The sequence below is a fragment of the Oncorhynchus masou genome, chromosome 15 (genome assembly GCF_036934945.1).
Source record: "Oncorhynchus masou masou isolate Uvic2021 chromosome 15, UVic_Omas_1.1, whole genome shotgun sequence".
Lineage (NCBI taxonomy): Eukaryota > Metazoa > Chordata > Actinopteri > Salmoniformes > Salmonidae > Oncorhynchus > Oncorhynchus masou.
Window position 1 is genome coordinate 63,786,205 of NC_088226.1, and position 14,314 is coordinate 63,800,518.

At 43.6% G+C, this 14,314-nt stretch overlaps 1 protein-coding gene across 5 annotated transcripts in view; it reads right to left on the reverse strand.

The window, feature by feature from the left end:
• LOC135556630 (GRAM domain-containing protein 4-like) overlaps positions 1-14,314 on the reverse strand; it is a 48,270-nt gene that overhangs the window by 12,077 nt on the left and 21,879 nt on the right. For 3 of the 5 annotated variants that reach the window (XM_064989986.1, XM_064989985.1, XM_064989989.1), the window contains 8 exons: positions 7,637-7,760; positions 6,198-6,277; positions 2,405-2,537; positions 1,277-1,302; positions 991-1,082; positions 597-688; positions 445-493; positions 262-333 (listed from right to left, as the gene is read on the reverse strand). In XM_064989986.1, coding sequence (XP_064846058.1) covers positions 262-333; positions 445-493; positions 597-688; positions 991-1,082; positions 1,277-1,302; positions 2,405-2,537; positions 6,198-6,277; positions 7,637-7,760 — 668 coding nt within the window. The remainder of the gene's footprint in view (positions 1-261; positions 334-444; positions 494-596; positions 689-990; positions 1,083-1,276; positions 1,303-2,404; positions 2,538-6,197; positions 6,278-7,636; positions 7,761-14,314) is intronic. The other 2 variants (XM_064989988.1, XM_064989987.1) reach the window with 1 other exon arrangement.

Sequence of the window (14,314 nt, forward strand, 5' to 3'; positions counted from 1 at the left end):
CGCCACAAGGAGTCGATAGAGTGCGATGAGTCAAGTAAAGCCCCCCGGCCAAACCTCACACAGACAACACCGGGCCAATTGTGCACCACCCTATCACGATCACGGCCGGTTGTGATACAGCCCGGGAACGAACCAGGGTCTGTAGTGACGCCTCTAACACGGCAATGCAGTGCCTTAGACCGCTGCGCCACTCGGGAGCCCATCTCTCGCCCTTTCTAAATCAAAAGGTGATGATGATCAAATCACATGATCACAGCTCACCTGTGCTTTTTGAGCGACATCAAGAACTAACTGGAACTTCTCTGAAACAGTCAGATCCTCCTTTGGTGGATCCTGTGAAAAGATGAAAGTTACATCCAAAACTATTCCCCCCCAAAGCAGAAATTGTTCTGGTAACACCCAGTGCCCCCAAATTGGACCCCCTTCCCATCATACACTTCTTACCGCAGGTTCAGAGATCTCCGGCACAATACTCCACTGGATCCTCCAACCTCTGAGAAGAAAGCAGAGAGAAACATGTTTGACTCATTTCACAAGCAGATTGTTAATTGTTCCACTGGACAATAGGTGATGCACATTGCAAAGAGGTAAGCTACCTGGAAATGAGGTAATTCAAGGACAGCCTGAGAATGGCTAGGAAGAGAAACAAGGGGATGGCCCAACCGTGCCACGCTGCATTCACATAGATCTGTGGAAAACAGAGAGGGAGTGGGGGAGGGGAGAACAGGTCACACAATCTTCCATCGCTAGTCTATAACCCATACCAATGGTCATCTCGTTACTATGCAATAGTAATTATATACTGTACTCATGCAGATGCCAATAAAGAGAGAAATGTTTATGTAAATCTATAAACTAATATATATATATATATACACACACACACAATACACACACACACACACACACACAAGGGGATAGAGATATTGATCTTCATTGCTGGGATCTTTCATACGCTGTGATAGTGTGTGTGTGCGTGTGCACACTCACAATGAAGGCAAAGGTTGACGTATACACGGAGTGCCAGCTGGATAAGGCAAAAAGGTTCCTCTTGAAGTTAGTGACAGGTTTGGCACCTCGCTCTACAGAGGAATAGAAAGTATTGACCATTAAAGCACAATCAGAGACTGAGACAAAAATCAATTTATTATTACAAACACATTTTTCATATTCAGATTTTCATATTCTGATTCTGATTATATTTCAGAATATTCATCAAGATACCCCTGACAGAGTGTGATTGTTACATTTTGTCCACTAAATGTACAGTACTTACTGAGTCGTCTCATGTTTTCAGTCAATCTGAGGACAGGGGACAAGAGAAAGGGAGCTTGATTCAACTAGAACTCTGCATGACAAAAGCATAAACTATGTAAGAGAAGCACAAACAGAACTAGATATGTTTGGTGGAGAAAAAGTACAAAATGATCTTGCTGCATTTAAACACCATTCATGAGAAAGTATGTGGTGCCTCCTGGAAGAATCTCTTGTCTCAGAAGGTATTTTTGTCTGCCTCTCTATCCCATCTCCCCATCTCTTTCAGCCTCCAAAACTAACATCAAGGCCATTTCAACTGGTGCACAATGAATGCTCCTTCCTTCTCTTCCCTCCCTCTCTGCCCTCTAATATGTACTTGGATAAAGTTACATCCAGGATAGTTTGAGTCAGGCCACCCATGACTCCACAAGCATGGTGAACACAGTGTTCTCTTCCTTCTCTCTTTCTCTCACCCCTCTGTCTATTGTACTTGTATTCAGTACGAATCCCCATGACTCCAGTCTACGTCATTCAGGAGAGGACTGAGAATTGGAGAAAGAACCGGAGCCCTAAAAACTGACACGGGGCCAGTTGGTGCAGTTCCACTCAAGAAGGTCACTGTATGAACTGTGTAGGGAGAGCTGATCCTTAATCAGTCATAAAAAGCGAAGAACAAAAAAAAGGCCAGCTGCAATGCCCTCAACCCACCACCAGGGGTCAGACAATCCTCCCACTTCCATAACACCATGGTTACAACCTCTGCTGTGCTGAAAGCCCTGGGATTGGCTGTAGGTTATAATATTAGGCCAATCAGACATCAGGGTGAGCTCATGAGGACAGTAGTTCCCATCATGACTGGCTACTTTACGGTGGGTGCTGATGAATAGCATGCTGACAGACTCTAGGCCCATTACAAAGCCATCAGTTTTATGACCCTTCTCTAAGCAGCATGTACTGTGTCCTTTGAGCCGGTTAACCTGATGACTACAGTGGCTGGCTGTATCGTCCACGCTGATCAAACAAGAGGAGAGAGGCCGAGGGGAGCAATTACAGAGGAAATGATGAAGTCAGAATCTAGAGTACATCATTTCTCAATCGGAAAGCATTGGTTGTCTGAGGTCGTTGTGGTTATGGGGGCAGTTCTCACCTCTTAGCGCTTAGCGGCTCCTCTGGCTCCACCATGTTCACCTCCGGCTGGAAGCGGAAGTCTTCGATGTACGCTCCAAACCGGTCGTACAGCCACGTCTGCAGCCGCGAGTACATGGTCTCCTTCTGCTTGTCTGCAGAGGAACCGATTGGATATTGTTAGACCTCGTTTTGTTGAATCAAGTCTGTCAGAGCTGGGTTGCAACAAAAGCCTGCACATCCTTTCCAAGACTAATGTTGGTGACCGCTGCCTATACTGTAGGAAATAACCATGGTGTTTGAAATGGAAATACATTTGACCAACTCAACATTTAACTCAACATTACCCGACTTATACTTATAGTAGCATCAAATGTTGTGAGCACAACACCACTGTGTTATTTTGGTCAGGCCTAAGTTACCATACCACTGTGCTATTTTGGTCAGGCCTAAGTTACCACACCCACTGTGTTATTTTGGTCAGGCCTAAGTTACCACACCCACTGTGTTATTTTGGTCAGGCCTAAGTTACCACACCCACTGTGTTATTTTGGTCAGGCCTAAGTTACCACACCCACTGTGTTATTTTGGTCAGGCCTAAGTTACCACACTACTGTGTTATTTTGGTCAGGCCTAAGTTACCACACCCACTGTGTTATTTTGGTCAGGCCTAAGTTACCACACTACTGTGTTATTTTGGTCAGGCCTAAGTTACCCCACCCACTGTGTTATTTTGGTCAGGCCTAAGTTACCACACCCACTGTGTTATTTTGGTCAGGCCTAAGTTACCACACCCACTGTGTTATTTTGGTCAGGCCTAAGTTACCACACTACTGTGTTATTTTGGTCAGGCCTAAGTTACCCCACCCACTGTGTTATTTTGGTCAGGCCTAAGTTACCACACCCACTGTGTTATTTTGGTCAGGCCTAAGTTACCCCACCCACTGTGTTATTTTGGTCAGGCCTAAGTTACCCCACCCACTGTGTTATTTTGGTCAGGCCTAAGTTACCCCACCCACTGTGTTATTTTGGTCAGGCCTAAGTTACCACACCACTGTGTTATTTTGGTCAGGCCTAAGTTACCACACCCACTGTGTTATTTTGGTCAGGCCTAAGTTACCATACCCACTGTGTTATTTTGGTCAGGCCGAAGTTATTTCAGTTACATCAGTATTTCTTAATCTACATCAAAGTGTATCCGAACACCCTTCTCTCTCACCACATGCTGAATTATCACTAGAACACGTCTCCGGAACCAATTAACTATCAGCTCTCTACCAGACACCTCATTCAAATGAATAGCAGCCTGACATCACACCCAATTAAAATAGACAACACTGCTTATTCCCCTTAGACACCTCACATGTGTACCATTAAAATCTGCACCACAGCCTCCCTGTTTGGAATATAGAAGAATTAAAGAGTGGCTGAGTGGACGAGCAATGTGGTGGTCAGTCTTCCTACAGTAGGCAGACGGGCAGCCTCCCAACTCCCACAATGTTAACATCGGTCTGGGATTTCCGAGACTATGGTGGTGGGTTTTGGAGGGAGAGTCATGACAAACGGTTAATGTGTTTACGTCTGAGGTCAAGCATAAGGCCGCACACTGAATTCTTACATCTGAAAATACACTGAACAAAAATATAAATGCAACATGTAAAGTGTTGGTCCCATGTTTCATGGTCTGAAATAACAGATCCTAGAATTGTTCCATATGCACAAAGAGCTTTTTTCTTTCAAATTGTGTACACAAATTTGCTTAAATCCCTGTTAATGAGCATTTCTCGTTTTCCAAGATAATCCAGCCACCTGACAGGTGTGGCATATCAACAACCTGATTAAACATCATGATCATTACACAGGTGCACCTTGTGCTAGGGACAAAAGGTCACTAAAATTTTCCGTTTTGTCTCAACACAATGCCACAGATGTCTCAAGTTGAGGGAGCATGCAATTGGTATGTTGACTGCAGGATTGTCCACCAGAGCTGTTGGCAGAGAACTGAATGTTAATTTCTCAACCATAAGCCAACTCCAATGTCATTTTAGAGAATTTGGCAGCACGTCCAACCAGCCTCACAACCGCAGACCACGTGTATAGTGTTGTGTGGGTGAGCAGTTTGCTGATGTCATCGTTGTGAACAGAGTGCCCCATGGTGGTCGTGGGGTTATGGTATGGGGAGGCATAAGCTACAATGAACACAGCGGATCTATGGCAATTTGAATGCACAGAGATACGGTTACGAGATGCTGAGGCCCATTGTCGGGCCATTCATCAGCCGCCATGACATGTTTCAGCATGATAATGCACGGCCCCATGTCTCAAGGATCTGTACACCATTCCTGGAAGCTGAAAGTGTCCCAGTTCTTCCATGGCCGGCATTCTCACCAGACACCCATTAAGCATGTATTGGATGCTCTTGATTGATGTGTACGACAGCGTGTTCCAGTTCCCGCCAATATCCAGCAACTTCATAAAATCTTTGAAATTATTGCATGTTGTGTTTATATTTTTGTTCAGTATACTTAAATCTCTTGTGGACAGACAAAGGCATAACATTGGATGGTATCGTAGCATCTGTCAATATGGGATGCGACGAATAACAAGGAAGTTTGTTCCCGAGACCCCAAAAGATTGTCACCGATCATTTGGACAAGTCACAATTTCTCAGGTGTTCGCATCTTTTGTTTTAGAAATGGGACATTTGGCCCATGCTTTGCCTGAGGGGTTCTGTTTAAGGTGGTGGAGACTTTGCTAGTGTCATTAGTATCTTATCTCATAATCTAACCTGACGCAATTACGCCAGATATTTGTTCTGGGTTTCTGAGAATAGCAAATACCTGAATAGGTTATCTGACAAGAAAAGTAAGCAACCATTGTAGTTGGGGCTTTCAGGTAAATGTCATTTCTAGGGCAGTCCTAGACAGTCCCAGACATTCTCCATACGGTGAAACATCTTATTCACTACAACGTTTTAAGAAGCTACAGCTTGCAGTAGGCCTTCATAATGCATTTTTATGAACCATACTAGCCTATTTCTTGTGGGGCAGGGACAATACCCACTTAAGGAGTTAAAGCAGCCACTAGAAGTACAAAGAAAGCCTCATTTGAAAACCAGGCTGACTGAATTAAGTGGAGAACCCTGGTGTGAGAAAATCTGGATTTGAGCATGGCCACAGGGGAGTAGAAAGGCAAATGCTCCACAGCCACATTCATACACCTTATAAAAATGTGTGACATTCCCTACAGAGAGAGAGGGATGCAATTCATCACACATTCCTCTTCCTCCTGTCCCCACACCTTCACTGGAGCACTCCCACTTACACACACTTCCTGTTTGTGCTGCGTGTTGCACACACACACACCAGCGTAAGTGACACACACACACACACACACACACACACACACACACACACACACACACACACACACACACACACACACACACACACACACACACACACACACACACACACACACACACACACACACACAAAGAGGCGAGAGATTGTTTTTTGATGGGTAGTGAGCAGAGAGGCTAAGAAAAGCACATCGCTTCAACTGTAACTCCCACACAGAGAAGCCGATCCCTGAGATTCAGAGAGCTGAAAAGATGAGACGAGTCACTCCTTCAACTCTTCTCCATTCCTAGGCCTTATTAGACACGTCATGTGTATTTGGAAAGGTGAGCGAGGTGGAGTGTTAAGGCGCTGGTGGCCTCTGTCTAATGACAGACATTCTAAAGATTTGTGAAGGAGCTCGTCGGTCATGATTCTAATAACCTGTGCGTATCTTTAGCTGTCTACAGTATATACCCGTTTCTGGCTGACCTGTACTGTTGGCGGTGGGAGCTGCAGGTGTTGCTCTGGGTGGCTGTGGTGCGGAATCTTCTGATCTAGGAACAGGAGAGACAAAGCATTAGTAGTAGGTAGAGCATTAACCATGGCTTCAGAAAAACACATTACCTTATTGAGACATTATTGTGCCAGACAAGTGAATGCAAAATGATTCATAACAATATTGGTTTCACTTATCAGTGATCACAAAGGAAAATAAATGAGACGTCATCTTAATGTTTTTTTCTAGCCTTCAAAGGATTGACACAGAGGGATTTTTCCATATAAAACAAATTGAGACTTCACAGACACAGATGTGATTTATACTTAGACATATGACATTAGAGACCTTTGGGTTTAGTGTTACAAAGGCTAGGGTATTGAGGGAGTCACTATGTGCATGAATGCTTATTGGCAGCCTGGCTCGGCCTCTTGACATATTCCCAATACCCAACTCAAGGGAGAGGCTCTATTTTTAACAGGGACAAGACATAGAGACCGACACACACACGGGGACCGACCGACCGACCGACCGACACACACACACACACCGACCGACACACACACACAAACAGGGACCGACCCACACACACACAGGGACCGACCGACACACACACACAGGGACCGACCGAACGACCGACACACACACACACAGGGACCGACCGACCGACCGACCGACACACACACGGACCGACCGACCCACACACACACACACCGACCCACACACACAGGGACCGACCGATCCACACACACAGGGACCGACCCACACACACACACACACACACAGGGACACAAGTTTGTATAATTCAATCAAAATGTAAGGCTCCTTGAAAGTTGGAATATTCCAGGACTATTGGGACAAAAAAAATCTATTATGGCCTATTGTATAGATAATAGAACAAAAATGAAGGGAACTTAAGAGAACAGATTTTATGTTTATAAATAGTTTGGTACATTGACACAATTATCTATTAATTAGCTACCCACCTCGTTCCTTTCTTTAGAAACTGTCTTTTCAGATTCCACAATGATTCTTTAGTTATGGACATTACATCACCGCACTCCTCCACTTGGTCCTCATCTTTGGAAGTCACTTTGATTTTGCACCTGTGTGTTTTATCAGTTTCTTTATGAAAATATTTAGCGAACTCCATGATATTAGCTAAAGCACGGGGCTATAGCAGCACACAAGTAGACTACAAATGCATGCTGGGCCGGGCATGCCCTGAGCTCATGATGTGAGCACTACTGGAGCGAAATTGGAGCGGGCTAGAAGGCCAACGCTCCAGCCTTTGAAAATCTCGCTCAGCGCTCCAGTCAAATCGGGAACGCTCCACTCACACACACACAGGGGCCGACACACACAGGGGCCGACACATGGAAGCCAGCAGTAGAGCGTCTTCGCACACGCCTCTTACCTCGTTTTGAGAACTTCTAAGTTCAGTTTCTGTTCCAAGTCCAGCCTTTTCGATCTCTCTTTCTCCAGTTCATGTTTCAGTGTCTCTATATTGGTTTCTTCTCGAAGTTTCCTCAATTCCTCCTCTGAAAAATAGAGCAATGAAAGCCCATAAGTTTGGCTCAGCCAACACATATTTCCGACTGTTACCACCTAGGTCTTGGTGAGTCACTGCCACAGGCACCTGTCCAAACTTGTCAATCTTAAGTCACCGATATTGATCAATTAGCACAGTTGATGAGGTTACCGGTGGAATCAGATGTGGTTGGAACTAAAATAAGTACAAGCTGAACTTGGGTTGCCTAGCCCTTGGGTTGCCTAGCCCCTCCAAGGGTTGCCTAGCCCTTGGAACAGATGTTTGGCCATAATTATGTTTACAGTCCCCAAATCATTGAGATGTTATTTGACCGAGCAGAGAGGGGGAAAGGAAGATGAAGTAAACCTTGTCTCATTCAGAGCCGGTTGTAAAGTCATTAAAAATGTATGTAGCACAGAGTTCTGCCAGAGAACACCTCAAATCTACTTTATCACTGTAATTGAACTAAGACCGTAGACAGAGTGAAATGTCATTTTCATAAGGAATGTTCCCCCCATGACCACAGTATAACATGGTTCTCACAGAAAACAATGTTCTCAAGTAGACTCTCTCATTCTGTACTTCTGTAATCAGCAAGATAAATCATTATTTGATTGGATTTTAAAGTGGTGGTGAAAGCAATTAGAACGAGGTAGACTGGTAGGCAACAGGGTACCAACTATGTCAACTGTCTTGGTCCCTCAGTTAGTTGACTGAGGAGAACGCCACGGGCTGGGGGCTAAAACAAAAGCAGTCACTTCCAGACCAGCTTGTGGTCCTTCAGTATCAGCATTACAAGACGTTAGATTGGACCTCTGCAGAACAGATTTGGTCAGGCAAGGCATCTCGAGTATGTGTGGCGTGATTTAAAATGGCTTACTTCTCACGAGTCCGCTCCTTTAGCGGTTGGCATTGAAAAGGGAACATTCTCATGAACCCATTCCATAATGTGTCAACTGTGACGTATAGGCCAACTCTGGTCCACTTTGCATCTCATGATTCAGTTGGTGAGAGGGGGACAGAGGTGTAAAATAATGGAGGGAGATATTAGTAAAAAATAAGACCAAGGCCGAGAGAGATACTAAGGAGGAGGGGGAGGAGAGGACAGGTGAGAGGAAAGAGTTAGTGCAGGAGAAAGAGAAATTCGAAAGAGATAGTATTTGCAGCTACTGGATGGCCCCCAATCTGTTCACTGTACTGGGAGAAAGTTCACCGCTCAAGCTCAACAGCACAAGAAACTGATAAAGGACCTACTAGAGGGAATGATTGATACTGGTGGTAAAATTCTAGGTTGAGCAACGCCGGAGCTTGAAAGTGACTGCATGCCTGTTATAACAGCTTAGTGTTGTTACCAGCTTACCACAAGGTTACCTGGGACAACAGCAGCCTGGTTAATAATTCAATACAGCTAGAGCCTGCTGCAACAAGGGTCACAGTCTTAACCCTCTAAGCTTGGAGGGTGGGAATTGTTTAAAGATGGTCATACCAAGGATTATTTAGCTAGTCGATTTTGATTTTTAAGACCACTTAATGTAGAAAAAAAAAATACACACACACACACACACACACACACACACACACACACACACACACACACACACACACACACACACTTATTGGATGAAACATTGAATTTGGCATTAATGCTATTAGCCAATAGAAACCCACTGAATAACAGATTCAATACATGGAAGAGATAGTTCTCCCCCCAAAAAAAATCTAAAAGAAGATTGTTCTGAAGTGTCGGTCCTATATCTGAGAGATATAAGAAAGATCAGGAAACAATGTAATTTTTAAAAAAGTATTAAAACATTTTTCCCCCATTCATTTATCACTTTATTTTAGGCACTAAACTATCTAGATATATACTTCCATTCATTTTTATAAAACGGTACCGGGGACCTTCAGACAAGTCTTGTGGGCGTCCTACAGCACCATGGCGTCCGTGAGAGTCTAATCTGTCAATAGAGGATCATAATAGTTTGTAGGGCAAACTGTTCGGACGCTAGACGTTTTTAACAAGAACAATTTTTGTGATGTCCCATGGTCCAACAAACACCGCTCTAGCTCTGCCACCTTTCACCGCAGATGCGGAAGGGAGATATCGGTGGATACGGTGGCTTGAAACGCAGTCCATGCAAAAAAAGATCTCTAGCTTAAACAGACAGATTTTGATGAGGATATTTGTATTTTGTTAATTAGATTTTAGCGAGGACTCAGACAATGTAGGCTAAGGGTTTTAACGAAACACTTTCTAACCTGACCAAGCTAAAAGAATGATACAGAGGATGAGGCTTATCATTGTTGTTGTGTATCATTTACAGCTGAAGTCGGAAGTTTAAATACACCTTCGCCAAATACATTTAAATTCAGTTTTTCACAATTCCTATCATTTAATAGTAGTAAAAATTCCCCATCTTAGGTCAGTTAGGATCACCACTTTATTTTAAGAATGTGAAATGTCAGAATAATAGTAGAGAGAATTATCTATTTCAGCTTTTGTTTCTTTCATCACATTTCCAGTGGGTCAGAAGTTAATATACACTCAATTAGTATTTGGTAGCATTGCTTTAAATTGTTTAACTTGGATCCAACGTTTTGGGTAGCCTTCCACAAGCTTTCCACAATAAGTTGGGTGAATTCAGACCCGGATGTCCTAGCCGTGTCTGAATCCTGGCTTAGGAAGGCCACCAAAACCCCAGAAATTTCCATCCCTAACTATAACATTTTCCAAATAGATAGAACTGCCAAAGGGGGCGGAGTTGCAATCTACTGTAGATGTGCCCAAACAATTTGAGCTTCTACTTTTAAAATCCACCTGTCCAGAAACAAGTCTCTCACCGTTGCCGCTTGCTGTAGACCACCTTCTGCCCCCAACTGTGCCCTGGACACCATATGTGAATTGATTGCCCCCCATCTATCTTCAGAGCTTGTGCTGTTAGGTGACCTAAACTGGGACATGCTTAACACCCCGGACATCCTACAATCCAAGCTTGATGCCCTCAATCTCATACAAATTATCAAGGAACCTACCACCCCAAATCCGTAAACACGGGCACCCTCCGAGATCATTCTAACCAACCTGCCCTCCAAATACACCTCTGCCGTCTTCAACCAGGATCTCAGCGATCACCGACTCATTTCCGGCGTCCGTAATGGGTCTGTGGTCAAACGACCAACCCTCATCACTGTCAAACGCTCCCTAAAACACTTCTGCAAGCAAGCCTTTCTAATCGACCTGGCCCGGGTATCCTGGAAAGATATTGACCTCATTTCGTCAGTAGAGGATGCTTGGTTATTCTTTAAAAGTGCTTATCTCACCATCTTAAATAAGCATGCCCCGTTCAAAAACTGTTGAACCAGGAACAGATATAGCCCTTGGTTCACTCCAGACCTGACTGCCATTGACCAGCACAAAAACATCCTGTGGCGTACTGCACTAGCATCAAATAGCCCCAGCGATATGCAACTTTTCAGGGAAGTTAGGAACCAATATACACAGGCAGTTAGGAAAGCAAAGGCTAGCTTCTTCAAACAGAAATGTGCATCCTGTAGCACAAACTCAAAAAAGCTCTGGGACACTAAAGTTGCTCCCAAGGATGAACCAGAATTTTTTTTTTGAGGTCTTGGCTGATTTCTTTTGATTTTCCCAAGATGTCAAGCAAAGAGGCACTTTGTTTGAAGGTAGTGCTTGAAGAACATCCACAGGTACACGTCCATTTGACTCAAATTATTTCAATTAGCCTATCAGAAGCTTCTGAAGCCATGACATTTTCTGGAATTTTCCAAGCTGTTTGAAGGCACAGTCAACTTAGTGTATGTAAACTTCTGACCCACTGGAACTGTGATATAGAGTATTATAAGTGAAATAATATGTCTGTAAACAATTGTTGGAGAAATTACTTGTGTCATTCACAAAGTGGATGTTCTAACCGACTTGCCAAAACTATAGTTTGTTCGCAAGAAATTTGTGGAGTGGTTGAAAAAACGAGTTTTAATGACTCCAACCTAAGTGTATGTAAACTTGCGACATCAACTGTAGATTATAAAAATTATTATTTTCACATGACTAGTGAAATTCACTCTACAGTGGATGATTCATTTCATTACCTTATGAAAACATGCTAATAAGAAATTACATTCATATTTTGTACACAGCTGGAAAATATACATTTTCAGATATTTCCTGTACCTACCACACAACATCAAGCTAATTGGAAAATCTGCCACCATAGCAACACAACCTATGACACCCTCTGCGGAATGTTTGCAAGTTATAAATATTCAAGTGTTCCCCTTGATGAATGAGGAACAAAATTGAGCATAGCCGCCCATCCACCTTAGCAGGATATTGACATCATGGCTAAGTTCTCCTGTCGTCATAGTTACAATGTTTTAGGATTTCCCCACAGCTTCACACAAAAGAGCAAAAAGCCCAGTTGTTCACATCAATTCCCAACCGTCTTGTAAGCGACAACTTCAGCCTAGAAACCAAGGAGCTGATCAAGGCCTAGGTGATTGTTCTTCATTTAAACATCTGAATAGTAGGAGTCATCTGAAGGCAGAAAACAGGTTCTTGCTCTTCAGCGCATCCACATCCTAATGTATCGTTTGTTTCCTGCTACATCAACTGTAACTGGGTCACCATGAGACTGGGGTAAACCACATCCTCTTCCTGGTATCACATCGCATGGAAGTATGTGAATGTACTGAACGTAACTGACATGTTGAATCCATTTCAAATATGACCCGTCATCAAACCAAAAAAACGGTTTCTAAAGAGAGAACGTTCTGGCCTACCTCTTGTTGAGTGAAACGATGTTCACGCCCTTCTCTTGATAGTGACATGCTTTTCAACAAAAGAAAGCTACATTCATTTCCTTTCAAAGAGGACTAAAGAACTATCAAGGACAAAAGTGCATTCCTGTAGAGAAAACCCATAGGAACCTAAAACAAATATACTCAAACTATCCAATCAAAGGTGGATGAAATAAATGCATGGCTAGTATAGATATTAGAAATTCTCCTCAGATGTGAAACTGGAGTGTGTTGAAGTATTCCTATTTCATTAAGGATCCACATTAGTTTCTGCCAAGGCAGCAGCTACTGTCCCTGGGGTCTAGCAACATTAAGGCAGTGTCCTCCACTCTAAAAGACTAGCTCTCCCTCTTAGCCTCCAATTCTCAACTTCTCCAATGGGTTTGGCCCCCATAAAGCCCTACTGTGCAAGGCTTTTTCGGGTCATCACCTCAGTCATATAAAAACAGACTGCTTTTTCTGATGAGTAGCGCATGGCATGCTAACCTGCTAACCAGTAGCTGCTGGGGCTGCTGCAGAGCCAGGAGGGAGAATAGGAATCCAAGTATGCCCCAGATAACATAGTTATGGAAGTCAAACATTTGCATAGAGGCCTTTATTTAACAATGTGCCAGAGAGCATCCTCTCATTATCACATGCATGGCTTCCCATGCCTGGCCAAGCCTCTGGACGGGGGGACAGGGCACTCAGTTACCACAGTTCTGTGTATGTTTCTACAACAGCGAGTGTTTTAGTAGCCAAATAGGCCCATATCTAAGACATTTAATCTCACTTCAGATTATTCTGAGCCAGCGGTTGGTTTTAAAGTGGTTGTACCCAGTTTCTAATATAACTGAAATGTATCTCCGACTCTCTGAATTCTGCTATCTCACAGTGCCTTGTTTTGGCTAGCTGCCAACACAAGACAATTTGTCTTAATGTCTCCAACACGCTGTTGAGGTCGCTCTCGACTTTTATCATAGTATAGTAAATGTCCAACTGTCAGTTTCACTGGACACCTACTGGTATGTTAAGGGAGGTTCTCCATCTTTAACACTGGCTAACAGGGTAAACATGTTTTTTACTACTGTTACACAGGCTTGTTAGAGTTCGGTATCTAGCCTGTAATGCTCTACTAGGTAGAATTACAATAGTGTTCTATGTGAGGTCTTCGTTTCATTCATAAAGCTATGTATTGTAACATATTGGCGGTAGATTACAGGAAAAAAAATCATACAACCATGACCAACTGTCCCAGGATCAGTGTCTGACTGATAGGCCTACAGTTGGTATAAACATGCGAGTCAACAGACCAATGCCTGCCAGGAAATGCAGCATCACTTCACACCCAAATACTTCCCCCTGAGAAACCTGAGCTGCCTGCCATGCTTCACAACAAGTAAACAGCGAGTGGGATAACATCTTCAGGCCAGCCTGGAGATTCCTTAGGTATCGCTATGCAACCTCACCCAGGCATTTCACAATGTTACACAGGAGGAGGTGGGCTGATGTGACTCTCCCTTGTTCTGGCCTGGAGCCAGAGACTAGCAGAGGAACCTGGAAACAATCCTAACTGGTTCTGCCTCATGGCACCAAAGGACAGTTACTTGTTATCCACTCCACATCCCCTGATATCTCTGGGGGCAGGCCGTTATATAGAAAGTGCAAAAGAACCTGGCATACTTTACTGGCAATGCTTACAAGAACATAATCCATAAATAACATCTGATACTGCTACTACCCCATCTAAAATAACGACAACATTCT